Source organism: Mustela nivalis (assembly GCF_964662115.1).
Source record: "Mustela nivalis genome assembly, chromosome: 7".
Lineage (NCBI taxonomy): Eukaryota > Metazoa > Chordata > Mammalia > Carnivora > Mustelidae > Mustela > Mustela nivalis.
This window is the reverse complement of record NC_139026.1, coordinates 3,012,710-3,039,235: the sequence shown is the minus strand read 5'-3', so window position 1 is coordinate 3,039,235 and position 26,526 is coordinate 3,012,710. Positions and strand designations below refer to the sequence as shown.

Here is a 26,526-nt window from a genome sequence, read left to right as displayed (position 1 = left end):
GGCCTCAGCGTGTGGTGCCGAGGGCAGCAGCATCTGACTCTGGGGCTGCACCCCAGAGACCTCGCATCTCCGGCCTCAGGAGCGCTCTTCCCCAGCCTGGTCCGGAGGCCAGCAAAGGAGGCAGCGTCCCACCCCCCATGGCCAGGCCTCAGGTGCTCTCCTCCGGGCCCGGCCCCCAACCGACCCAACCACGGCCCCAGAAAGTCCAGACCTCAAACCCCATCTCCCGGGGTCCACCCTCTGTCCAGGGGGGTCAAGCCCAGAGCCAGCCACCCCCTTCGCTCCCCCAACCTCCCCCTCAGTGCCGCCCAGCCGCCTCCTGGGGTCCCGTGTCATGCACCTGCATGGCCGCCCGCACCCCCAGCCATGCAGCTCCCCCCATCCACACAATCACAGCAACCTCGCCACGGACGCCCTGACTCCAGGCCAGACACCTGCTGACTTACAAACCTGCTTGTGCCTCACATAACGCCACACAGAGCTTTCCAGAAGGCTGGCCTTGCGAGGTACTGGCTCCGTGAAGACTCCCCTCAGCCCTGGGGCCTGGCCCTTAGCCATACTCCTGGCCCCATGCACACCACATCTGCCCACTACACACCCCACACTCCAGCCACACGGTCTCCCTCCTCACGAGGCAGTCGGGGGATGCATCGGGTTAATGCAAGGACCCCAACATTCTGGGTGGGTGTTCACCATGAACAAAGATAACCCAGCGGTGACCATCTTCCACGGGGCTGGGCCTGTCTCCTGGCCTCTGCGGGTGGCTTCCCTGGCCCTAGATGCAACACCATCTTGAGCATCCTCCCCTTAGCAAACCTCCTCTGCTCGCCTGACCAGGACCAGGGTCCCACGACAGATGCTAAAGGGCCCAAAAGCCTCCCTCTAGAGAGTGAGTTCCAGTTCGGGCTCACACTGGCCGCCTCCCCACGCTCCAGGGCGGGGGCAGGGGCTGCTGGAGCCAAGCCTAGGAATGTCCGGCACACAGAGGGGGCCAGACACAGAGGGGGCCCCCGGCGATACCCAGCACGTGGCAGGTACACGGCAAATGCTCCTGAAATGAAGTCACGAAATGCCAGGTTTTCCCCGGGTCCGAGCCAGTGATTAATGCTTGCACGAAACTGTGAAACCTACATAATTCATGTATTTGATTCACGCGGTGTTGGGAAAACGTTGACGTAACACACAAAGAATTACTTTCATAGTTAAACACGCCTTTTCGGAAGAGGCCAGTGAGAGATCTGAGTGGGGTTTCCAATGACCTGGGTGAGCCTGGAAAGTGTCCCCTGTCGGGGGTCTGGGACCTCCACCCCGTGACCCCAGGTCTCCTGAGGGTGCTTCCCACAACCGCCACTGTGGCTCGTGGACTACATGATCGTCCGTCCATGAGCGCTTCCTCTGTGATGTCTGTCCCATGCAGTGGGGTGCCGGCCAGGTCTAGGAGCTAGGCCTCGGTGGGGGCCCCGATGTGTGGCACTCTCCCACTTCCACGGCGTGCACACTCCCCTCGCGGTCCATTTCAAGCACGGAGCTCGGAAGAGAGGCGATAAGATCGTTTTTAACGCTAAAAATCATCTCACTTTAGGGAACGAACTTGGATCGAACTTAGTGAGCCCCACATCTTTAAGTTTTGATATAGTTCTCCTAAGAAACAACTATTAGGATGAACTCCAAGTGTTCCCAGACAGACTTCCTATCCGGAGTGAACGTCCTCTTCCCTTTTCTGGGAATTCTCAAACGAAGCGTGGGCTTCTCGCATCCCAACATCCTGCTTGGAGTCAAACACTTGCTCTGAGCCATTCCACTGTGGGACGAGGCTCGCTGCTCCTACCACGTGCCCCGCCCCCCCAGACGACTGCCAGCCCCGCCCCCATGCCCGGGATCCGGTTCACCTGCGCAAGCCGACACCCATGTTCAATAATGCATAATAACGCGCCACGCCACGAACCCCCCCAGGGAAGGGACCCAGGCGCAGTCTCCTGCTCACACCACAAAGGCAGAACCCCAAGCAGATATTTTGGAGAGTCCCCCCAACCGCCTGAAACCATTCTTGACCATGAAAACAAGCTGGCAGGAGCCGAGGCCCCTCCCCCCATGGCCTCACGCACACACCTGCGACAGGATGCCGGTCCCACACCAGCCTTGGGGCTGGGAGTGAGGGGACACTGCGTGCCTACCCAGGGCCCCAGCGCTCGGTGTCAGAGCCACAGACCCTCCAGCTGAGGGGGCTGAATGCCCTGGAAAAACTGGGCTGGAGGCCAGGGTGTGCCTGCAACGTGACCACTAGAAACACGGGATTATGGGGGGGGGTGCTGGCCAGCCCCGCACTTGCTTCCCTACTGCTCTGAACCCCACAGCACCAGGTAAGGGGGCTGTCTATGTGGCCATCTTGCAGACGGGGAAACTGAGGCCTGGCAGAAGGTATTAAAATTACCATTTTTTGTACGTAACAAAAACGCAAGGAAGAGAAGTGCCTGGGTGTGGGAGCCTTCGAGCGGGACCTGCCCAGATGTCGGGGGGTTGTGCCGTAAGGGGCCGGGCGACCACTCAGCCCCAGAAAGGGCAGGAGGACCCCGATCCCGGCCATCAGGACACCATGCTGCGGCAGGAGGTCTGTGAGCGAGGAGGGGGAGGCCGAGCCCCTTGGTCTCACCATAGAGAGAACCAACCGGTGGGCGAACAAAACCAAGGAAGCAGATGGCGTAAGAGTGAGGCGTGTGTCCAAGTGTGCACATACGGTGTGTGTGTGCATGAGGTGTGAGTGTGTGGTGTGTGTGTGACGTAGGGGACGTGGGTGTGATGTGTAGGTTGTGTGTGGTGTGTGATATGTGCGTGTGTGTTGTGTATATGTGTGTACGTGTATGCGTGTGTGCCATGTGTGGGCTGTGGAGGGTGTGCGTGCGGAGGTGTGTGATGGTCACGGCAGGATGGAGCGGAGGGCGGGTCCGGAAGCAAGAAGACGCTGACGGGGATTCAGACCAGCATCTGCCAACAGCCAGCTTCGGAACTTGCCCCCGGGAATGCTCGGGGCTGGAGACCACGAACAGGGTCCCGGCCAGCCAGGAGGGGGCACAGCCAGATGGCGGAGACACTCGGGACTGGAGGGGGTCTGGGGACGGGCCCCACGAGGGGGAGGAGGCGCACAAATTTGAAGACTTAAGTTGTTCGATAAACAGATCGACAACTCCCTTCTAGTCTGAAGATCTAGCTAAGGGCTTCGAACTAGAAAAATGATAGTTTCCAAAGGCAGCAAGGGGAGGGCACGCCAGGGGAGGCGCACTCCAGGCACCCTGAGGCCTGACGCTGGGGCAGGGCGGCGGATCCGTAAGGCCCGCGGAGGACGGAGCGGCAGGAGAGGGCGCAGGGCCCAGCAGCTCCGACATGAAATGGCTTTGGAGACACGTCCTCGCACACAAGGACGCGGAACCTGACGGCAACCCCAGCCCGCTGGCCCGTCCTCACAGCGGAGGTCAGGTCGCGAAAGGTTCTTGCAGCTGAACAAAACGGACAGAACCACAGAACCAGACGTGTGGTTCGTGTCAGAAGCCTCACTCCCAGGAGAAGCACAGAGAGCAAGGGGCCGGCGACGCTTCAGGGTCTCTGAAAAAAGGGGAGGGGACATTAGAGATACTTAAACCCCAGGAAAACTGGCCCTTCCCTCCTTCCGCCCACCCAGGGCCTCAGCAATGCCCCCCAGCATGGGTGCCAGGGACAGAGCTGTCTTGTCCCCAGCAGGCTCCCCACCAGTGCCTCAGTTTCCCCAGCTGTAAATCCCTCCCCGGAGGCAGGATTTCCAGGCATTGCCCTGGAGAGATCCCTAGCCCCAGGGGGCTGACGGGGGCTGGTGTCAAGGTGGAAGGAGAGGATTCTGTCAAGTTCTCAGCTGAGCACGCGGCCTGCTGTTCCTGCTGGCGCACCGCCCCCCACAGCCCGCTCCCACTCCTCCCTCCGCTATTTGACTTTTCTTACCTCCCGGTGACTGTCTCTGCCCTGGAGCCTCCTCCCCCAGGAGGCAAGGCTGCCAGAAAAGGCCTCTGCAAAGAGCACAGACACCTGCCGGCCCCCCTGCCTGGCCCCCGCACCGGGAGGAAGGGGCAGCCGGAGGCCCCGACCACTGCAGGCTCGTCCGGGTTGGGCCTTCTCTGGGCCTTCTCAAATGACTTCATTATTGTCTTTGGAGCAATTTCCCAGAACCCCGACACACCCATTTTTTAAAATATAAATAAAAAACTGCATTCCAGCAAGAAAGAAAAACGGGTCGGGCTTACCCACAGCTCCACTGACCGGAGTCACCCGTGCACGGGAGGGCTGAAACCCGGCTGACCGGAAAGATCAGTGCGCGTCTGAAACGCCTCATGCTCAAAGCAGAAGGGCTCCAGCAGGCACAGGGCCCAGCCAGTCCCAGCCAGCCCCAGGCCCGCTGCACCCGAGGACCCCTCCTTTCAGGAAAGGGCTGCCCTCCCCATCCTCTGCTTCCTCATGCCCAGGAGGCCGTGGGGGGCACAGGCAGTAGCCAACCCTGAGGGCAGGTAACAGTGGCCCCCGAAAGTTATGTGCACATCCTGATTACCAGAACCAGTGAACACGGCCTTGCGCGGCAGAGATGCGGTCACATCGAGCCGCCTCGGACGAGCCGCCCCAGCAATCCCACGTCCCTACCACACGTGCAAGGATGAAGGCAGACGCCAGGGGTGTGGCCCCTAGCCCAGGGCCACCCAGGCTACAGGGAGCTGCAGGAGATGAGGACCCTCCCCAGAGCTGTCGGAAGGGACGGGACACCTTGATTCCAGAATTCTGGCCTCTAAAACTGTGAGAAGCACTCCTGCCACTGGAAGGCCCCCAGGGAAGCCCCGGAGCCAATCTGAATCACACCAAGGGCACCCGCCAGATTCCGGCCTCCAGAGAAAGCTGCAGCCCGTGAACTTCAGGGGACCAGGAGCTGCTGGTGGCAAAGTGCCCTCTGCTCCCCCAGGCCCTCGTGGTGGCCCTTGCTGCCAGTGGCCAAGGACCCAGGAGGCGCCGAAGGAACATAACTCAGGTGAACTCACTGAGTTGAGCTGCGCAGACTAGGGGTGGGGGTTGGGAGAGGCCAACCAGAGGGCCCTGGATGCCATGGGGACCGGGGTCCACGGAGCTGACCACCAGCACCAAGTGCCCAGATGCCCATCTCAGCCCCTTCAACAAGGGCACCTCCAACACCTCTGAAGCGAAGTCACGATCCTTCTGAGTCAGGGGCCGGGCCCGGGGCGTGGGCTCAGAAGGATGTTAGTGGCCGCTTGGGAGGTGAGTCAGGACCACAGTGAGACGCAGCCTGGGAGAGGCTCCTCACTCAGGCTGCTTGGGCCCCAGCCGACCTCCCCTGGTCCTGGAGGGACACAGCTTTCCCAGAGCCCTGAGGACACTCACACCCTGAGAAGCCACAGTCCCCATGGTGGGAACTTCAGGGCTCCCTGTGCGCCCATCTGGGGCTCACAGCGGCCTCTCTGCAGGTGCTGCGGGGGTGCTGGAGGGCCGGGCGGCACCTTGTGGCCTGGGCGTCCATCGGCGATATCTCCAAGATGACATCGTCAACACAGGACTATGATTTAGTCCTAATGACACAGAGACATCCGACGGTGGGAGGGAGGCTGGGTGCAGGAGGTCTCCTCAAGAGAGGCCGTGCAGGTGGGGACGGGTGGGGCCCTGCCCCCAGGGGGACAGAGGCAGGGCCCCGCCCAGGCAGAGTGGTGAGGGGGGGAGGGCCGAGGGTGGGGCAGGATACCCCGGCCACGGGCAGAACCTGGCAGTGGAAGGGAGAGCTGGCCCCTGTGCGCCTCGAGGCTGGGAAGGGGGCTCCCCCCCTACGTTATCGGTTTGTAGGGAAACCGAGCCAGTTTTCAAACAGCCAACGTGTCCAAACTCAGCTGGAATGCTGATGGAAACCTCCGTCCTCCACACACAGCCGCTCAGCCCCTACACAGTTCAAATTCCACTTCCCACGGGGTGCTGGGGAGGCGGGACAGATCGATGTCCAGAAAGAACCCATTTCCTTGACTCGTGGCTTGGAGTCAGCAGAAGAGTCCAAGAGCCCTGGTTAACACACCCTCCCCCCCTCCAGCTGTGGCCGGCAGCTCCGGGTGAGCCCTGCCTTCCTGACCGTCCAGCCCCGCGGGGGGCACAGCAGAGCACCGGGCGTCTGTCCACCCCGGGGAAAGGTCTCAGCCGTGGGCACTGGGGAATGGATGCCACCAGAAACCACTCTCCCTGGGGATGTCTGGGGTTGCCAAACTCGGGTCAGGGACGCAAGCCAGACTTTCCAGCATCTCCTGATGGCCCTGGGCCCAGACCAGGGTTGGGGGGCTGCAGCCGACCCCCACGGGGTGCCACGGCAAAGGCCTGGCTCACCCATGCCTGCCACAGATGTCTGCTGAGGGCTGAGTGGGGACCAGGTGCTGCTGGGGGGGGCAGGGGTGTCTCAACACACTGACCGAGACCCCAAGATGTCCGTGTCCTGGGGCGCCCGGGGGGCTCAGTCGGTCGAGGACCCGTCATGATCTCAGGGTTGTGAGATGGTGCCCTGCGTCGGGCTCCGTGCTCAGCAAGGAGGCAGCTTCTCTCCCTCTCCCCTTCTCCCTCTGGGAAAGGAGCCGAGGAGTTCAGGCTGAGGCCGGACGCTGGAAACGGAGAGCCTCCCCCCAGCCTCCCGGAGGAGCCCTAAGAGAAGAGACCTGCGAACAGCCACTAAACCCACTCATTCGTGGACCTGAGGTAGCTGTTGCAGGAGCTCGGCTGAGGGGAGACCGGGTGAGCCCAGCCTCTGCGGGCCCAGAGCCACGTCCCCCTCCCACGGTGCAGCGTGACAGCACGGGGGGGCTTTGGGCAGGAGGCAGGAGGCACATCCCCGGGCCGGTGGCTCACCGCTGGACGTTGGACATGCTGTTTCCACTTCCGCTCCTGGCCAGCCTGTTCCCACAGCCGGCTCACCTGCCCGCCACGTGAGGCTGGCGGGGAGGCTCTCGGGCTGAGGTCCCTAAGAGAGAAACAAACCGCAGGAGGCTGCACCTGCCCAGGAGGGTCCTCTGGCCTCAGCGGACTCCCGACTAGCAGGCTGGCAAGGGGGGGGGCATCACGGCTGATCACCAGCAGCCCGAAGCCTGTGGAATGGTGTTCCCCGCCCCCAAACCACACACTCGACTCCTGAAACCCCCGGGCACCTGCGGCCGTGACCTTATTCAGAAACAGGCTCTTGCAGGCGCGATCAAGTTAAAACAAGCGGACACTAGACGAGGGAGGACCCCAGCCTCAGCACCGCGGTCCTTCAAGCGGCCACTGGGATGCAGACCAGCCCACACGCCGGGCGAGGGCCAGGGACAGGACCAGGGACAAGCGCCGAGGGCCACCGAGGCACCGGAAGTGCAGAGGCAGGAAAGAGCCTCCCCTCGAGCCTCCGGAGGGCTGCGGCGGCCCTGCTCGGTCCCGGACTGGGGCCTGCGGGCCTGTGAGATGACCGGTTTCTGTGGCGTCCAGTCCCCCGGCGAGGGCTCCTTCGTGTGGGCGCCTGCAGGGAGCTGACAGGAGCCCACCGGAGCGCGCGGGGTCAGCCTGACGACCGTCCTCGCCCCCCGCGGCCACGCAGCCGGGACCGGAGGGCACTGCGGATTCCGTGAACACGAGATTCCCGTTCGATCTACCCTCGCCGCGGTCCCAGTGCACGAGTCTAAGAGAGCAAAGTCGCCCAGGAGGGCAGCGACACGCAGCTGTGCGGTAACGGGCCAAAGCGGGCCAGCGGCCACCCCGGGGTCTGCAGAAAGAGCCAAAGCCAGAGGCCGGGAGAGGCGGTCCCGGCGCGCCCGCCACCCGAAAAGCACGGTTTCCCGAGGGCGAACTCCGTTCTGCTCAGGCGTTTCCTGACGGGCCAGGCCGAGTCTCACTCTGAATAACCAGGAACCCTCGGTTTAAGCACCAAACCGGCCTCGCGGATGGCTCCGAGGGAGGCCTCTAACCGCGGGGACCGCGGCCGGCGCTGGCGAGCCCCCAACCCTGCGCCGCGTGGGTGCCCCCCACCCCGACACCGGCACAGAGGCGCGGGGTCCTGGGACCGCCGCGCGTTCATGTGTCACGTGATGACCGCAGGGTCTGGACGCCGACAAGAGAATTCAAGATAAAACATGCGGTTGGAGTGACGTGCGTTTTTCTAACAACCGAATCCAAGAGGGGCCAGAATTGATTTTAAATGTTTTTCTTAGCAGAAAAGGTCATTAGGTTTTTATACTAACAGTTTCTTTGGCCTTGAACTTTCTCAGAATGCCCTGGTCCTGGACAGCTCCCCACAGGGGATAGGGCCCCCAGCCCGAGGGGATCAGCACAGGGGACAGTCTGGGCCCCGGCCCTGGGGGTGCCGGCACAAGGACAGGTCCCCAGAAGGCCCTCCCTCAGGAAAACTGGGACATTCCGCCCAGGAGTGGTTAGCACAAAAAGCCAGCATCACTGAGACTCTCCTAAGTGGCCACTGACCCACTGACCCCCAGAGCAGACCAACTGTCAGCAGAAGAGCCCCCGCTACCATGCCGTGTCCCCAGCCCGGACGCCGAAGCCCGGGGACGGCCACAGGCCTCCCGCTGCACGGCAGAGCTGGTCTCTGGGACTCGCCGAATCACCCTGTGAGTCCAGTCAGGCGGCCTCGGGGTCTAATGTCACCAGGACCGTAAGCACAAGACTCGGCCACGGCGACAGTGGAGGGGCACCCCGATGGTCCCCGTCTGGGTGTGGCCACCACCAGGCCTCCCTCCACAGAAGACCCTGCCCCCACCCCACCCTGCCCCCCGAGATATCAAAGTTGCCGCCTTCTCAGGAATGCACCCTGAGGCCCGACGTTCACCTGGGACCATAAACCACCCGGCAGGGCTCCACAAGAAGACACTCCTGCATGAGAAGCCCGGGAGCGAGCGTCAGCCCACGGCTGTGCGGCAAGAACACGCGCTTGGCCAGGAGTCCCACCAGCAGGGCAGAGTCATAAACACCTTGGTGACCCCCCACCCCCGAGAAGGGACTCTCCTGTCCACTCCAGCTCAGTGACAAAAGCAGCAAGGGCACTGCTTTGAGCACAATACAGGAGAACCCCTAGGACGTCTTCTCTGGCCTCCACGGACAAACGGGCCAGACCCCGTCACCTGTGCGCAGGCACCGATTAAGCAGGTTCTGTGTGCCCGGCACCGAGGAGGGAGCAGGTGGCAGCAGGCAGACGGGGGGTCGGGGCCGCGACGAGGGCACAGACATGGGGGAAGGTGCGCTCCCCACGCCGGTCCTCAGCGACAGCCGCCGTGTCTCCGGAAGGCCAGTGAAGGGCCACTGGAGACAGGGCGGACCTGGGCCACCGACTATGCATGAGAGCAGCAGGGCCCTGGGAAGGCTTAAGCAGCACGGATGTGACCCAGCGCACCTGTCACTGGCCTCCCGGGGCACTCTGCAGAGAGCAGCTCGCGGGGCGGGAGACGCAGGGTGAGGCCCCCCCACTCCAGGGGCAGTGTCTCCCAGGCGCGCTGGAGAGATGGGACAGGACATGGAGCCACAACTGTCGGGTTGTGCTGGCTGATGAGTCATGGGGGGCACGAGGGGTTTATGTCCTGTGAGCCCAGGGAGGAGGGGCAGGGGGTGGGCGAGCCTGGCCTGGGCAGCACAGGAGCTCAGGACGGAGCTCCCCAGGCCCCCCACCCAGCTCCTCCGCTTGGTGTTCTGAAAACTGGATGACGATGGTCCCACACCTCATGGGGCTGTCAGAGACATGGGGCAAGGGCCAGCCTACACTCCGTCCGTGCCACCGCCACAGCCACCGTCGGTGAGCGTCAGCAGGGGAGGGAATGAGGAGGGACAGACACAGAGACCACAACACCAGGACTCGGAGTCAGGCCCTGGTTTAATCAGGCCCAGTGTCTCTGGGAAGGAAGAGCATCCTGCCGACCCCACGGGCAGCGGGCAGGCGGCCTCTCCGGGTGGCTGGCCTGCTCAGCGCCACTGCCCTCCCTGCGCCCGTCATCGTGCTGCACGCTGCACCCTCCGTGCACTGCACATGGGAGGCACCTCCTACAAGAAGCTGGGACACACCTGCCAGAAGGGCCAGGTCACAGCCCGGCCGTGCCACCCCCGAGTCCAGAGGGTGGACGAGCCAGAGCCCAGAAGCAGAGCGCTGGGCTGGCATCCTGGGTCCCCGTGCCGCCGGCAGCGGTGGGCTCCCCTGCCCCAGCACACACTGGCCAGCGGGATGGCTCTGTGCGGGGCCGTCCTGGGTGCTCTGCGACGCTGGGCAGCACACCGGGCGTTCTCCCGCCTGCCCCAGACATGCCCTGGGGGGGCACCTGGGTGGCGAACTGCACTGAGCATTCTCCAGATTTCAGCTCAGACCATGAGCAGGGTGGTGGGACCGAACCCTGTGTCGGGCTCCACGCTCAGTGCGGGGTCTTCTTGGGATTCTCCCTCTCCCTCTGCCCTCCATGCTCACGCTTTCTCTCTCTCACTCTCTCTCAAATCAACCAATAAAATCTTAAAAGAAAAATGTCCTCGTGGGGCGCCTGGGTGGCTCAGTGGGTTAAGCCGCTGCCTTCGGCTCAGGTCATGATCTCAGGGTCCTGGGATCGAGTCCCGCATCGGGCTCTCTGCTCAGCAGGGAGCGTGCTTCCTCCTCTCTCTCTCTGCCTGCCTCTCTGCCTACTTGTAATCTCTCTGTCAAATAAATAAATAAAAAATAAAAAATAAAAAAAAAAGAAAAATGTCCTCGGGTAGCACCAAATGTCCCTGGGGGCAGAATCCCCCCGGTTAGAACCACTAGACACTGTTCCGTTCTGCACCTGAGTCACCCCACTAACAAACAGGGCCTGTTGCCAACGTGGGGACTCGGGTATACCAAATGTGGAATCATCTAGAACAGCACAGCACACGGAAGGCTCAGGACCGTTAGCAGCAAGTTACCACTGCCCTGAGAGGCACAGAAATAAGGGAATCTCTACCCAAGATGACAGCAGAGCCACTGACCCATAAACACGGCACCGAGGATGTCGGGAAACCTTCCAGAACCTTCACAGGGCAGGGGACAGCTCGTTGGGCGACATCTGCAGGGCTCAGGAGGAACCCAGGAGAAGGCGTGCACAACATGGTCCGCCGTCCTGTCTGCTCCTCCACGAGCGGGGCCGGGCTCCCCTGCAACGACGGTGCTCCCGTCCCTGGGGCTCTGAGCCCAGCACGGATTTAAGAAACCCGCAGGAGAGCCGCCAGGGATATTCTGCCCAGACTCAGGAGCCTTGCCTGAGATTAACAGACACCCTCTTTCGTGCAGCCCATCTCCTGTCCGACGGCGGCACACAGGAAGCCGGGGTCTTCCGGGGGCCTTGGGCCGAGTCCAGCTTCCCCGCCGCGGCCGGGGCTCGGCTTACCAGGGAGCAGGTAACAAAACCCTGGCGACGACAGGCGTGCCTTCAGCACCAGCAAATGAGCGCAATTACCGCCCGCAAGAGAAGGAGGGCTTCAAAGGGAGCCCGGGAGGCCCCGAGGAAGGGGACCGAGGAAAAGCAATCCGGCTGAGCCTGTCTCATCTCCGAGGGAAACACATGTGATGACCTTAGGGCCAGAGACACTCAAATGACGCCCCTGCCCCTCGCGGCACTCCGCGGGTCTCCTGGCGATGACACACTGGGCCATTCGCGGTCATTATTTCTCTAGCAATGACTCCCGTGATGAAAACGTCCCGTCCACCCAGCGGCTCGAGCCCTCTTAGGAGGGAATCAAGGGTCCACAGGTTCGGTTTTCCCAGCCCAGACAAAGCCCCACGCTTACATCCAGGACCTCTGGAACCCAGGCCTGCTGTGGCCCCCAAGGTGAAGTTGGTCTCTGGGACCAACCAGACCCCACCCGAGGCCTCCGCCAGCGTGTGGAGGCTGCCTGAGGGGCTGTCCCCTTCCTGGTCCCCATCGCCACCTGTCTCGACCCCAAAGAGGGCCAGCTGCACAGACAACCATGGGTGGCGCACCCAGCTGGGCAGGGGCAAGTCTGATGTGGGCACTGGGTAGGCGAGCAGTAGGCGCTCAGTTAATACTCACGGAGCAAGGGAGTAACTGTACACCAGCTGCATCCCCAGAGCACCCCAGCATCTGGGGCCACAGCTTCTCCATCAGAAGCAGGAGTCACAGGAGGAAGCACTCTCCCGGCCGAGGCCACGTGCAGGGGAGGGGACAGGGGACAGCAGCTCACGGGGGGGGGGGGGGGGGGGGGCTGCCGCATCACCAGCCGCTGCCTGTCAGCCACCGCATAAGAGGCCGAGAGGCCGGCTCACTGCAGTGAACAGGGAAGGAGAGGCGGGCACCTGCCACCACCACGCGGCGAAGCTCCACGGAGCTCCCACGGCAGCTCGGGGCAGGGAGGAGCCAGGGAGACGGGAGCTCGGTCCTGGCCTCGCAGCACGACCAGAGCCCCAGCTACATCGTCCAGGAAGCAGGGGCCCAGGGGTCTCCTTAGCCTTCCTTCCCCGCTCAACACCACGCCCCGGCATAGCCAGGAGTTCAGGGCTACAACTCAGGGAGACAGTGGGGGAGACACCTCTGGTTCCCAGCGGGACAGACAGACGGGCGGGGGAGGAAAGGACACGGGGCCGCCAATCAGGTGCCTTTCTCGCCGCACCGCTGGATTGCGGCCAGTCCGGGGCTCAGACCCAGCAAGCCGGGGCGTGCACCCCATCTCCCCTGGCTGCCAACAGCCCCCTCCCTCCTCTTCCGATGCAGAGCGCGTGAACAGCCGCCGTCTCGCTCCGTGCCCCCCACCCCACTCTCTCTCCCTGCTTCATAAACAGCCGCTAATACCCTACATCCCTGCTCTAAGCCCGAGAACTGTGTCCTGTCCCACACAAGCCGACGACGACGTCTCGGCTGTGGATTCCGAACAGCACAGCCGAGGCCACGGTCCGCACGGGAATCACGACGCCCCCGCCGGCACGCGTGAGGTCCCACGGGATCCCAGACAGCCTTCCCGAACGCCAGGCTGCTCACCGCGGGGCCCCTGGAAATGTCTCTCTCAAACGGGCCAAAATCTTACGTGACCTGCGATGGAAGGCCAAGGCAAGGTCGTGCATTTCTGTACTGCTCGGCCTCCGTGTTCCCAGAAATAATCGTCAGCTGCCCCTGGAGCAGAGGCAGGTGCATCCTTGCACCTGGCCAGGACGTCTCCAGGCAGGAGCCCCTTCAAGGTGAAGATGAGTCATCTCCACGGGGACAACAGGGCGTGAACAACGAGCCCCGTCTCTCCAGACCCAAAGGATTCCCGGCTCCCCCGGGGACAGTAGGCACAAGGACCAATTAACCTGAAAGCCGGAATCAAGCCCTTCCGGTTTGAAGCCACTTAGAGCAGCGCATGCCACGTCACGGGTGCGGGTTTTTAGGTGGCCCTCACGCTATCATCTTCCTCACCAAGAGGGTGACTCCGGGGGCGCCTGGGGGGCTCAGTCCATTAAGCGTCCGCCTTCGGCTCAGGCCATGCTCTCAGGATCCTGGGCTCGAACCCCCATCGGGCTCCCTGCTCAGCGGGACGCCTGCCTTACGCTCTACCTCCCCCCTGCTCATGCTCTCTCTCTTTCTGACAAATAAATAAAATCTTAATAAAAAAAAAAAAAGAGGGTGAGTCCAATCACGCGGGGTCCACAGCAACCTCGGGGCATTTGGCAGGAAACCGGCCGCCTGCCTGCGTGTCACGAAGGAGATGCCGCCCCCCCCGCATCACGGCGAGGCCGCCCCCGCCTCCCCGGGAGCCCACGTACCCGTGAAGTCCTCCAGACACTCGCAGGTGTAGCCGCCCTCGCGGCTGTGGCAGCGGCCGTGGGCGCCGCAGGGGCTGGAGTAGCAGAGGTCGATCTCTGTCTCGCAGTAGTCGCCCGTGAAGCCGGGCGGGCAGCGGCAGCGCAGCCCGGTGATGGGGTGGATGGGCCGGAAGAGCACGGTGGTGGAGCTGATGAAGGGCGCCGAGCTGTCGAACTTGAGCACCGACACGCACTTCATGTAGTTCTCGCAGGGCTCGCGCAGGCAGATGTTGTCGTCGAAGGGCAGCACACGCTGGGCAGACACGGCCGTCAGCAGCGTCCGATTCAGGTAGATCTGCTCCTGCAGGTCCTCCGACGGGAAGAACTTGTCGCGGACGCCGCCGGGGAGCAAGGCCGAGAAGGTCACGTTCAGGATGTTGGCGCTGACGTCCGTGTCGTTCTGGATGTTGAAGACGAAGACGTCGTCCTTGGTGGTGGACAGCACCGTGGCCACGCCTTCCACGAACAGGGACAGCAGCGGGGAGAGGAACTTCTCCTGCGACATGTTCTCCAGGCGGACGGTGATGCTGTTGGTCAGCATGTCGTCCGTGATGATGGTGACCCGTAGGGTGCAGAGCGCGGCCACGCTGTGGACGCCATCTGTGGACACAGGGGGTCGGGGTCACTCGAAGTCCTGGGCCCCTCCATTCCCACCTGGAAACAGCCTCGGATGCACTCAGTGTGGCAGAGGCGAGCCCGAGCCTCCCCAAGCCCCACGTCCCGCCCCGCCAGTGACCTCCACCTTGACCCCTGCTCCCAGCCCCCGTTCTCCCTCCATACCCGGCTTCCCAAAGCACAGTCCCACTGAGTCTGTCTTGCTCAAAGGAACCCCATGGCCCCCCAACCGCTCAGCAGGACATCCCAGGACCACCCACAACCCAGCCCCATGCCGCCCGAGCCCCCCACCTCATACGCTTTGCTCCAGACCCATGGGGACACTGAGCCCCATCTGCCACCTCTGTAGCTGTTCCAGACACTAGAAGAAAGACCCCACTCTGATCCCACCCAGCCCCGCCCAGCTCAGACCCCACAGTGTCCAGGAGGGCGCTGTCCAGGTCAACCCTGGTCTGCACCACGCAGACGGCGCGTCTTCCCTTGGCTCTACTCTATGCTTCCCTACGAGCCCCGCACGGAGGAGACGCTCAGCAAATGCTGCTTTAGAAAGACACACACGAGACGAAGTGCACCTGCGCCGACAGAGGTAAGCGACCCCCGCGTCGAGGTAGGTAGGGCTGTGAGGAGAGAGGGTGCAACATCCGGTTACGCTGTTGAGCACAGCCTCGGTTCTGAGCCCAGCCTCAGCGGAGCTGTCCGAGGGCCGGCCACGGGGGCTCTCCCAGCGTAGCTCTAGGCTGGTACCATTAGCTTCCCCAGCACCCAGACAGGCGCAGCCGCCACGCCCAGGGGGCCTTCACCTGCCTCCCAGGCCTCCCCCCCAATGTGCTACGGGTCCCTGAGAAAAACCTGGCAGGTTCGCACCCTTCTGGCTCGGCTTGGTTTCTCCGGCCCTGCAGCTGTGCCCAATCCTCCCGTCTGCTCCCTCAACGTGCTCCAGCCGGTGCCCCTCACGAGTGCACCGCCAGCTCCATGGGGCACAGAGACATCTGTGTAGGCCAGTGAGCCCTGGGGGGACCCCTCCTACCCTCTCGTAACTCGCAGCCTTGGGGTGCTTCCCCAGAGCACAGGAGCCACGCAGGGACCCTTCCCCACTTGTTTCTGGAAAACCAGGATGACTGAGAAGGTAAGTCACACGGCGAAACCCGGGGGCCACCTTGTCCCTGTGGCCCTAGCACAGTCCCCACAAAGCCCCAGATCACCTGGGACGGACGCACCGAAGCTTGTGGACACTGGGAATGTTTCTCTCGGCCACTGGAGCACCACACGCCCCTTCGGGAGGGACCTGAGTCACCAAACTTGTCCCAACAACAAGAAAAACATAAGTGCCCCCGAGTCGCAGTATTTCCGGATACCCCGTCTGATGGCCACGGCAGACCCGACATCCTCAGATGCAGAGAAAACCGGCATCCCCCACTTCACAGCTGGAGGGGGCCCCGTGTGCGCCCCACTGACAGCAGCCCGGCTCGGGAGCACGGGCATGGGGCGCTCCGCCACTGGTCCAGCTCGTCCTCACGAAAACCCAGCAGGGCCGAATTTAGAAAGTGGAAGCAGGCCTGGTGTCACCTTGGTGTGGAGAGCCCGCAAGGGAAGGGCACACTCCGCCGACAACCTCTTCAGAGCCGCAACAGAGCGGAGTTGGGAGCTCACATTCAAAGGGCCTGGGGCCGCCACAGTCAGGAGAAGTAAATTAAGGCAAGAAGCACGTTGTGGCAGGACACGGTCCTTTCCTACCCTCCCCCCACACAAGCCGTGCCCCTCCCAGGAATGTGGGCTGACCTGGAGCTGCCTCGGTTTCCTCCCACCATGGTCCTCGCACAGGCATCCCAAAACGCCCACCTCATCCCACCAGGCCCCGGGGCCCCCAGTGGCTTCCAGAATAAAACCCACACTTCGTACTGCATCTGGGGGGGTCCTATGTGATCTCCAGGGCCCCAGGGCCTTTTTTCATTAAAAGGATATATTTATTTATTTGTTTGTTTGTTTATTTATTTATTTATTTCACAGACATAGATCACAAATAGGCAGGGAGACAGGCAGGGAGAGAGGAGGAAGCAGGCTCCCCGCTGAGCAAAGAGCCCGATGTGGGGCTCAATTTCATGACCTGAGCCGAAGGCAGAGGCTTTAACCCACTGAGCCACCCAGGCGCCCCTCACTGCCCCAGGGCTTTTGCACACCTTCTCTTCTGCCCAGCGTGCCGACCTCCTTGCCGGCTGGTGGGTACTCCCTCAGTCATCTGGGCCCCGTCACAGGGGCTCCCCATGTTCCCCCATCCACACTCTGCCACACCCCCACTCTCCTGCTCAGGAGGGGCCCGACCGGACTGTGTGTACGTGTCTCCCCGGGAGCCCACGAGGACTGAGAACCTTCAGGTCTCATTCCTGCTGTACCAGCTGCTGGCACTCCGAAGTGGCCAGATAAACCTTCGTGGGAGGGGGCACGCGAGGAGGGAGGGGCAGGGAAAAACGAGGGTTTGCACCGGCCTCTCTTTAACCCCAAGACGGACATCACACACACAGATCTGGGTCTCAGTGTGCCACGTAAGCTAATTTTTGGGTGATGTCTGTCTTTCTTTCCTTCTGCCCACGATAATAATACAGGATACAGGGTAGTGTGTGCCTGCTTCCCAATGCCAGCTGTTAGGAAACACCCTTGTCATCTCAACCACCGTCCTGCAGGCTGCCGGGAGGGCACTGCATGGAGGAACGCCTGGGAGCAGGGAGCTGCGTTCCAGGGACAGACCGCTCCACTCGGGGACAAAGCACCGACACATTAACTCAGGTCGGACGCGCAAGAAAACAGAACACCCCTCTTGCTAGGACTCTGACCGTCAACCTCCTTCAGACCCGCGATCATCCCGGACACCCCAGGTCTTGTAGAGATGATGGCTTCGCTTTGAACCTGGATCACTCGGGCGGGATCTCTGGGCCTCCACAGGCACACGCCCGACTGCCCATCCTCAGGGGCCACGGAAACACTGCGGCCGTCCCCAACATGGGGCGCTATGTGTCCCCACCACAACAGAGGGTGACAGTGAGGCAGATCTGACGATGTGGTGCTAGGGGAAGAGTGAGCTGCTTCTTCCCACAGACAAGAACATGTGTTTGTGCAGAGCCCTAGAGCTATGGGCAAGTAAGTCAACACCTGCGAGGGTGACGGGTCCTGCTCGCGTCCCTGTTTGTCTTCGATACGCGTTCACCTGAGCACAGTGTCCGTTTTACAGAAGCATCGCGAGACAGTACAGAGCTTCCACATACTCAGCGCCGTGTTCCCCCTATTATGGACAGAATCACGTTAGCTCCCTAGTTTTCCCTGCTGCCCTTGTCCTGGTCCAGGACCCCTTCGAGGACCTCACACGACAGCTGTCGCGTCCTCTTAGCTCTGCCCTGCTGGGACAGCTTCCCAGATGGCCCTTGCTTTGCTGACCTTGACAGTTCGGAGGAGTGCTGTCACTTTGCTGCTATTTAGGTGACTTTTACTTTCCCCTCTAGACCTTCCTGCACCATTTTATTTCATCCAGTGTTTATCCCTGAAGAGCCCATTTTCATTCTAGGAGACACGGAGCTCCCCTGGGGCTCTGCCCACAAGCAAGGGCCACAAACCAGCTTGGAGGTGCCCCAAATCAGGCCAGTGCGATTCCCACTGCTTTCTTCAGCAAGGTGAGTCACCTCGTTGTCCCCAGGTCACAGGAGGAGAGAGACAGAACAGTCCCACCACGGTGGCGGGACATCCACCAGCAGGTGCTTCCCGCAGAGCCACAGATACTACGAGTGAAGGTTTGCTCCGTGGGTCTTCACAGAGGCCATCCTACGACCTTGTCCCTGGTGGGGGGCCCACCCCTGGGGCACTGCAGGGAGAGGTCCCACTGCAGCCTCCAAGGAGCCGGGAGCCCACAGGGGACAGAGCCACATTGGTAAGGCGTGGTGCCAATGCGACCCCAGAAGGCGGCAGGAAGGTGGGTGCCCTGGAGGAATGGTGGTCATCACTCGGTTGGAGAGGAAACACCTTCTCGGCACAAAAAACAAAGAAGAGGGCACCTGGGCAGCTCAGTCAGTTAAGCATCTGTCTTCAGCTTGGTTCATGATCCTCGGGTCCTGGGGTCGAGTCCCACACCAGGCTCCGTGCTCAGCGGGGAGTCTGCTTCTCCCTCTCCCTCTGCTCCTCCCCCTCATGTGTGCTCACTCTCTCTCTCTCTCTCAAAATAAATAAATATAGTCTTTGAAAAAAAAGGCAGCAAAACAGAGGCAAGGCCTGGCCCATCATGGGCAAGAGGGCGTGTCAGTGTCCTGGGGCGGCCCTAACAAAGCACACAGCCTGGGCACAAAGCACACAGCCTGGGCGGCTTCGCCGGCGTTCATCCTCTTGGCCTGGAGGCCCGAAGTCTGAGATCAGGCGTCCCAGGGTGGTTCCACCTGGAGCTCTGACGGAGAATCTGTCCCACGGCTCTCTCCCCGGGGCAGGCAGCTGCTGGCAACCCTTAGCTTGCGGGTACCTCTCTCCAGTCTCTTCCTGGCCATCTGGGGGCCTCCTCCCCGTGTGTGTCTGTGTCCAAATTCCCCTCTTAAAAGGACACAGTCGTCGGGTCGGGGCCCACTCCAATGCAGGAGGAGCTCATCCCAAAGCTTTACTGTGATCACATCTGTACAGACCCTGTCTCCAAATAACCCGGTTCCAGGTGAACATGAACTTGAGGGCCTGCTAGTCAACCCGGGACAGATGGAAATGCAGGGTGTGGGGGGAGGCAGGGGTCCGGAGGCACATGGGTCAAGGCCTGTGCTCACCACAGAGACAGATCCAGATTCTCACGGTGTGGCCGAGCACAGGCTCCGGCCAACGTCCTCCCCAGCACCATCACTTCCACCTTTGTCACGGACTGCGAGGGACACCCCTGCTGGCCCTCCACAGATGAGGACCCTGAGGGACGGAGGGGCTGACCGACAAGCCCAGCCGAGGCCACTGGGCAGCAGGCGGCAGGCCCACCCAGAATGGGTTCCAGTCTGACGGACGGGGGGTGAAGGGCCCAGAGGGCTGTCGACCTGACCTAGGAGGGTCTGCCAAGCCCACAGGGAGGAGACAGCAGTTTCTGATCGCCTGGGGACTCGGGGACGGCCAGCTAAAGACCAAGCCGGTGCCAGGAGGGGGCAAGGCCACTTGCCATGCGTCTCTGCCACCTCACCCCAGTGCACCCCAGGGTCTGGCAACGCCCTGCCAGGCCTGAAAGGCACAGCCCGGGATGCCGGCAGTGGCTGAATCCCCAGGGCGCCGTTTGCCGTCTAGCCGGTTTGAGACAAAGGCTGCTGGCCTGTCCCTCATCCTGTCCCGGCCCACAGCCTCACCACAGGTAGGGAGGGCCTGCTGGGGGGGGGGTTGGGTCTGAAATGGATTTCAGTTCCTCTCTCGGGGCGGGGCGGGAGGCGGTTGCTGTTTCTCTGAGGCCAGACTGAGGGCAGACCACAGGGACGGCATCTGGTTTCTTCTTGTAGCAGCAAAAGCCAAACCCAGAACCTGCATCTCTGGGCGTGGGCTCCCTTCATGGGAACAGGGTGACACACGTGATGGCGGACAGTGAGGCAAACGTCAGAGTCAGACACACGGGCACTCCGCCAGGGAAGATCTGCGCCCTGCTCTGTCCATGGGGGAGGGGCCCTCAAGCGTCCACCAACACCTGGACGCCGCTCACGCGTGCTCCCAACACGCCCCGGGGTTTACCTAGCAGTGACCCTGCAAGGCACTGAAGGGGCCGACGCACCTCTGCCTGGTGCCAGGGGCCGAGGTCAAAGAGGGCAGAGCCAGCGGCCCCTCCTCCCTCCCCATGTGCCTGCGGCCTTGGCCTAACAACAGAGAGAGAGGGCCCCTCATGACCCCCCGGGGAAGCCCACCCCCTGGGTTTCTCCTCTGCAATCCTAGTCCTCCTCACCCTATAAATCCACCCTTAGACCCTTCCCTCCAAATGCTGGAGGCAGGTCTTCACAGCCCCTGCCCTGCCAGCACCCCCAGGCCTCCCCCACAGCCACCGGTGCTCATCACTGGACCCCCACCTTGGGGGCAGCCACACTCCTGCAGGGCTCCAAGCCCAGCCTCCGGTCACAGCGTGCACCGTCCCCGCTAACCACGGGCGCCCCCCAGCCCACTCTTCCTTCACCTGAAGTGACCTCGGGCCCCCCACCTACACCCCTTCCCCGGCCCCTCCTTCGGCCCAGCCCATCTGTGGGCCCACAACCGGCCGACCACTCCCTGCTCACCACCCCCCCCCCAACACTGACCTCCCTCACCAAGTCTGTGCTGACGGAACCCTCTGGAAGACGAAATCGTAACAGACTCCCCGGGGAAGCCCAGGCCACAGAAGCAGAGCGCTGAGACCCAGAGCAAACACGTTCTTGTCAAGATAAAGAACTTCCAGTTACAAGTTAAGGGTTGGAGCCTCAAGGAGTTAAACAGAATTAACAGAAGACCTGGAATGCCACTCCCTGGCAGAATTCAAAAGACTCGAAAACGTAAATCTACACAGGAAACCTGCACACGAGGGGCGCCTGGGTGGCTCAGTCGGTTGGACCTCTTCCTTCGGCTCAGCTCATGATCTCAGGGTCCTGGGATCGAGTCCCACGTCGGGCCCCTGCTCAGCAGGGAGCCTGCTTCCCCTCCCCCTCTGCCCCTCTCCCGCTCGTGCTCACTCCCACTGAAATAAATAAATGAAATCTTAAAAAACAAAAAAAACCGGCACACGAGTCACAGTGAGAGTCCAAGAGCCAAAAAGCGGAACCAAGCGTCCGTCAGCAGAGGAGCGGGGAAGCCCAGTGTGGGCCATCCCTGCCCTGCGACACTGTTCGGCCCCAACGGGCACGAGAGCAGATCCAGGCTACCGACGGCTGCGCCTCCAACACAGTGGAAAAGGTGGAAAAGGCCACGTGTTGTATGACGGGTTTATGTGGAACGTCCCGAACAGGCGGGTCCACGGTAGCAGACGCGGAACGCGGGGTCGCCAAGGGAGCGCAGCGCGTGCTGGCGGGCGCGGGCCTCCTCTGGGCCGACGGGACACTCGGACCGGGGCGAGGGAGGGCACCTGCGCGCACGGCGGGCAGAGCGCTCCGAAACGGACCCTTCCGTGCTGTGCCGGTTTCACCTCCGTGGAAAACAAAAGGAAAAAGGAGTTCAGTGTCATAAAAATCTGCTTCATACGGCGTGATGTCATCCGAAGGGGAAAAGATATTTTAAAAGGCATTTTAAGAACGGTTCCCTAGAGCCACGCCGTGGAGAGTCGGGGACGAGCAAAGGACCGTGCGGACCTGGAGGAGCGGGGCGGCCGCTGCAGGCCCGGCGGCTGGACGGAGCCCTCTGCCATGGAAGCGCTGGGTTACTGCCGGGACCGAGCTAACCCAGGATGGCGAGAGGAGCCTCACGGGGTGGGGGGGGTCCACAGCGGTGGTGAGATGCCTCGGGCTTCATCGGAATCACGTGGAGAGTTTCCCCAGGAAACACTTGTTGTCCCTGCTTCGTGCCAAAGACCAACCACACGATCTGTAAGAATGTCCGCTGGACAGGATCTAGAAGTCCAGCCGCACTGAACCCCTGGCTGGGATGTGTGGTGCTCACCCGGGCCTGAAACAAGTGGTTTTGGGCCCAGGACAGAAGCAGCGATGCAGGGGCCCCATGAACCAAAACGATCTCCAAGAGCCAGGAAGCCTTCCCTGCTCTCCAACGACACCCTCCAGCGAGACAATGTGGCTCCCGACACCCGCACGGGGGCCCCCCCATATTCTCCAGCCCTGGACACGTCAGGAAGCGGCCGTCAGCCCAAGAGAACCTTAAAGACAAGATTACTAACAAACCCACCAGTGCAGCCCAGCCTGCTGGTCACGGAGCCCAGGGACCCGCACAGACCACCGGCCCACACCGGCCCACAGACTTGGGAAGGATAGTCCGGAGCGTCCCAGGCTCTGTCGCATCCACCACCCAGCCAGGGAGACCCCAGCTCAAGCTCCTCCTCCAGCCACCCGGACGGTCAGAGAGACCGGTGGCCCTCGGCCTCCCTGCAGGAGGTAACCGGGTGAGAATCCACACGTGCCCTTCCTCCTCCTCTGCTCCTCCCCTGGCTGGAGCTGCGCACACACAACCCTGCGCGTATTAGTTGAAGAATGCTCTCTTAGCATCGTTTAATAATGCAAGTTTCTAGCTGCCCAACACACTGGGGAATGTCACCAGCAGTGCCTCTGAAATTCGGACTGTCCCTGGGAGCCACGGGTGACCAAGTTTAAGGTGCCCCAAGCCCTGAGCCCTGCAGCCCCTCCGGAGCAGGAAGCCCATCGCAGCTGCCCAGGGTGGTGGGAAACCGCAACCTGGGCCTGGCTCTAGAGGCCTCACGCTCCCCAGCCAGGTGCCTTGTCTTGGGGGAGAAACAACCTCTGACCACCGACTGCCCACAATCTTCCAGGGGCTCGAAGGAAGCAGGAGACAAGGTGGCCTGTGGGCAGGAGACGTGGACCCTGGTGGTGGCCCCAAGGAGCAGGTGGGCAGGGCACTTCTTGCTGTCCCTCGGCACTTTCATAAATCTTACCAAGGCGACGTATGGCAGCCACAATCATGCCTCCTATGCAAGGGGCTTGGTCCGAAAGCCCGGAACCTGTCAGAATGCTAGGCTACATGGCGAAGGTTAAGGTCGCTGGTCAACGAAAGACCTTAAATAGGGGGCAGCTCGGACTTGCCAGGTGCACCCAGTGCAATCCCCGGGCCCTCACAAGGAGAGAGGGGGTGGGCAAGAGGAAGGAGCTGTGGACAGAGCGGACTCAGGGAGACGCCCCATGGTGTGAAGAGGGAGGAGGCCGCCATGAGCCCAGGAACTCCGGTGCCTGCAAACTGGCTCTCCCGGGGCTTTGAGAAGGAGCACAGCCCTGCCGCACCTCAGCTCCACCCCAGGCAGGTCCACGAAGGACCTTCAACTCCTAAACTGCAGGAGAACAAATCTGGGTTTGTCTCAAGCTGCCAAGTCCACAGCCATTTGTGACAATGGGAACAGAACACTACGACCATGTTCTGTAAGGTTGCTGCAGCCTTGACGCCAAACATCAGACAAGGAGCGCGTGAGGGAGAAGAATGACCGCCAAGTCTCTCCTGCACACGATGCAGCGCCTCCTTGAGAAAGGAAACAGTCAAGCAAACATAACAATATATGAGACAAGGAGAACTTTCCAGACCAAACTGGGCTGATCTCGGGAATTCAGCACCGGAAAAAGGGTGCCATGGCAGACCACCTTTGTTAGAGAACACATGTGCACCCCAATGAGTAGAGGAAAAGCTTCAATAAAATTCTGCAACCCTCTGAAATAAAGACTCTTGACAAACAGAAGAGACTTCCTTAAGCCAATGAAGGGCGTCCACGAAAACCCAACAGCCAACTCCGCTCTCCGCCGCGGTGCTCCCCATCAGCACTCCATCCCAGACTGGACCGGAGGCCAAGGCCAGCACGGGGGAAAGAATGAATGATATGACGAATGAACGAATGAATGGAAAAGAGGAAGACACAACATCATTATTCACAAATATGACTGTCCACCTAGAAAACCCCGAAGGCTCTACAACCTGTCCGAAGGCACAGGGGCACTCAGCACGGCCGCTGGAGAGAGGAGCGGCGCACAGAAATCACACGCACTTCCTTACGCCAGTCTCGTAAGATGCAATTTTTAATTTATCTTTTATAATAGCACCAAAATACAACACACTTAAGGATAAATCTAGTAACACGGGTGCCAGGGTGGCTCAGTCGGTGACGCGTCCGACTCTTGATTTCAGCTCAGGTCGTGACCTCAGTTCATAGGATGGAGCACCGGGGTCCCTGCGGAGTGTGGAGTCTGCCTGAGAGTCTCTCTCTCCCTCTGTCCTGCCCTGCCCCACTCATGCGCATGTGCCTGTACGTGCTCGCTCCCTCCCTCTCTCTACAATAAATAACTAAACTCTTTTTATGAAAAAAAAAAAATGAATCTAATAAAGGACACAAAAGCCCTTTATAAATAAGAACAGACAGATGCAAAGGATTGTTGACACAGATAAAGAACTACGGACAAAGATGGATATGGGGAGCCACGGTAGGAAAGGTAGCTCCTGAAATTGATCTGCCGATGCAAGGCCATTCCCACCAGAAGCCCCACAGGGTCCTTCCCAGACGAATCTACACGGAAGATGGGCAGGCCAGGAACAGCCAGGGCACTCGTGAAGAAGGGAGGGGACAAGGTCTACGAGAGGCAGGACCGTCTTCATCTACAGGAGCCAGAGTATAGCACGGAGCAAACCAACAGACCTGTGGACAGCAGAGAGCCCAGGAGAGACCCACATGCACATGAAAACCTGACAAGTGGACGGACAGTGGGGAGCGTGGAACTACCCCATAAAGGGTCCGGAGACCATCGCTCATTTATATGGAGAACAAGATGAAGTTGTATCCCTACCTCACACCGAACGCAGAACTAAATCCCAGGGAGTTAAAAACTTAAATGGGAAGGTAAAACCAATTTCAGAAGAGATCCTGCAAAATTACATGTATGATCTTGAGGTCGGTAAAGATTTCTTAAGACCTATAAAACACTAACCTAAAAGGAAAATGTGTAATTTTGACAGTAAATACAAGCACTTTGCCAAGAACCTCATTATAAAAATGAACAAAGAGACAAGCCACAAACTGGAGCATATCTGACCCTGAAATAGGTAAAAAATAATAATAATAAAAAAAAAGATGATCAATGTAGTAGTAGTAATCTGAGAAAAGCAAACTGAAACCACAGTGAAGTACAATCTTATACCCACCAGATTGGCAAAAATTAAGAAGCCACCAGGCACCAACAGGTGATGACAAGGACAAGCAAAGACGGACGGCTTGTTCCCTGCTGGTGGGAAATGGCCAGAACAGAATGGGACAGGTCCAGAACCCTTTATCCGAAACCCGTGGGATCAGAGGGTTCTGGGATTTCAAATCCTGAATATGGTGTGTATATGGCCGCACATAGCCACAGAACCCGCAAAAACAGAACACGCATTCGCTGCTGTCCTTTATACCACATACGCACACATTTTATCCCACTTCCACGTCATGTCCGAACTCTTCCCAAACGAGAAAAATTCTTTAGATGGCAGTGGGGAGGGTGGAGGATTTCACGCAAAGGAACGAGGCAGAAGGGTTTCCGGCTTGAACGGGGACACTGTTCCCAGAGACAGGACACTTAGGAAGGACATGAAGTTGTCCCTGTCTGGGGCTCGATGGCTTCAAGAGCGTGGTGGTTTAAAAAAATGACCACAGGTGCTGTGAGGACCATCCAGCGACAGGTGAGACCTGGGTTCCTTTCCTCTGGAGCTCAGGTGGGCTTGGGACGGCGTCAACCAGCGGAGGAGGGCAGAGCGCCGCTGTGTGACACCTGGGTCACAAAAAGCTGGTCAGGAAGGGCCCCACGCATCTGCCTGGCCCTCACAGACACACCATTGAGACAACCCTGTTCTGCCACTCACCCCGGTGACCTTGGGCAGGCTCCCAAATCTCCCGGTGCCTCAGTTTCCTCTCCAGAAAAACCAGGGTGATGGGGTCTCCTGCTCCCAGAGATCTGTGAGGGCTGCCAGAGCCACGCACGGGTGGATCCCACCCCCCGGAGGTGAGAGACGTGGGGCCCAGAGAGGCTCAGGGGTGCGCCCGGGGCCCACGGCCTTCAGTGATGGGGATGCAGGTTACAGTCCTCCTGCCGTGGCACAGGGAGGCGGCCTGGCAGCCTGCCCGTGTCTACCCGCTGCTTCACACCAACCCTTTACAGAGAGAAAATAATTATTAACTGCGGAGGCTTAATGAGGAGAGGGAGCTGTAAGGATGTCTAATACCAATAATTTGTACCTATTCAAGAGCAAATGTGCAGCAACAAAGGCAAGTGAGACCGACAGCATCAGACGCTCCTTCCTCTGCTTCCAGGTAAGGACAATGAGCACAGGGAGCCCAGAGCCAGACAGAGGTCAGAACTCCCCGGGCTCCCACACCCCGGCCCAGCTCTGATGCCCCTGCGGGCTCCAGACCCGGCCCAGCTCTGACACACCTGCGGGCTCCAGACCCGGCCCAGCTCTGACACACCTGCGGGCTCCAG

The 26,526-nt window shown here is 60.8% G+C and overlaps 1 protein-coding gene across 1 annotated transcript in view; it reads right to left on the bottom strand.

Annotated features, from left to right (window-relative positions):
* CELSR1 (cadherin EGF LAG seven-pass G-type receptor 1) overlaps positions 1 to 26,526 on the bottom strand; it is a 131,718-nt gene that overhangs the window by 66,057 nt on the left and 39,135 nt on the right. The window contains exon 2 of the mRNA XM_082739607.1: positions 13,769 to 14,407. Within this exon, the coding sequence (XP_082595733.1) occupies positions 13,769 to 14,407 (639 nt within the window). The remainder of the gene's footprint in view (positions 1 to 13,768; positions 14,408 to 26,526) is intronic.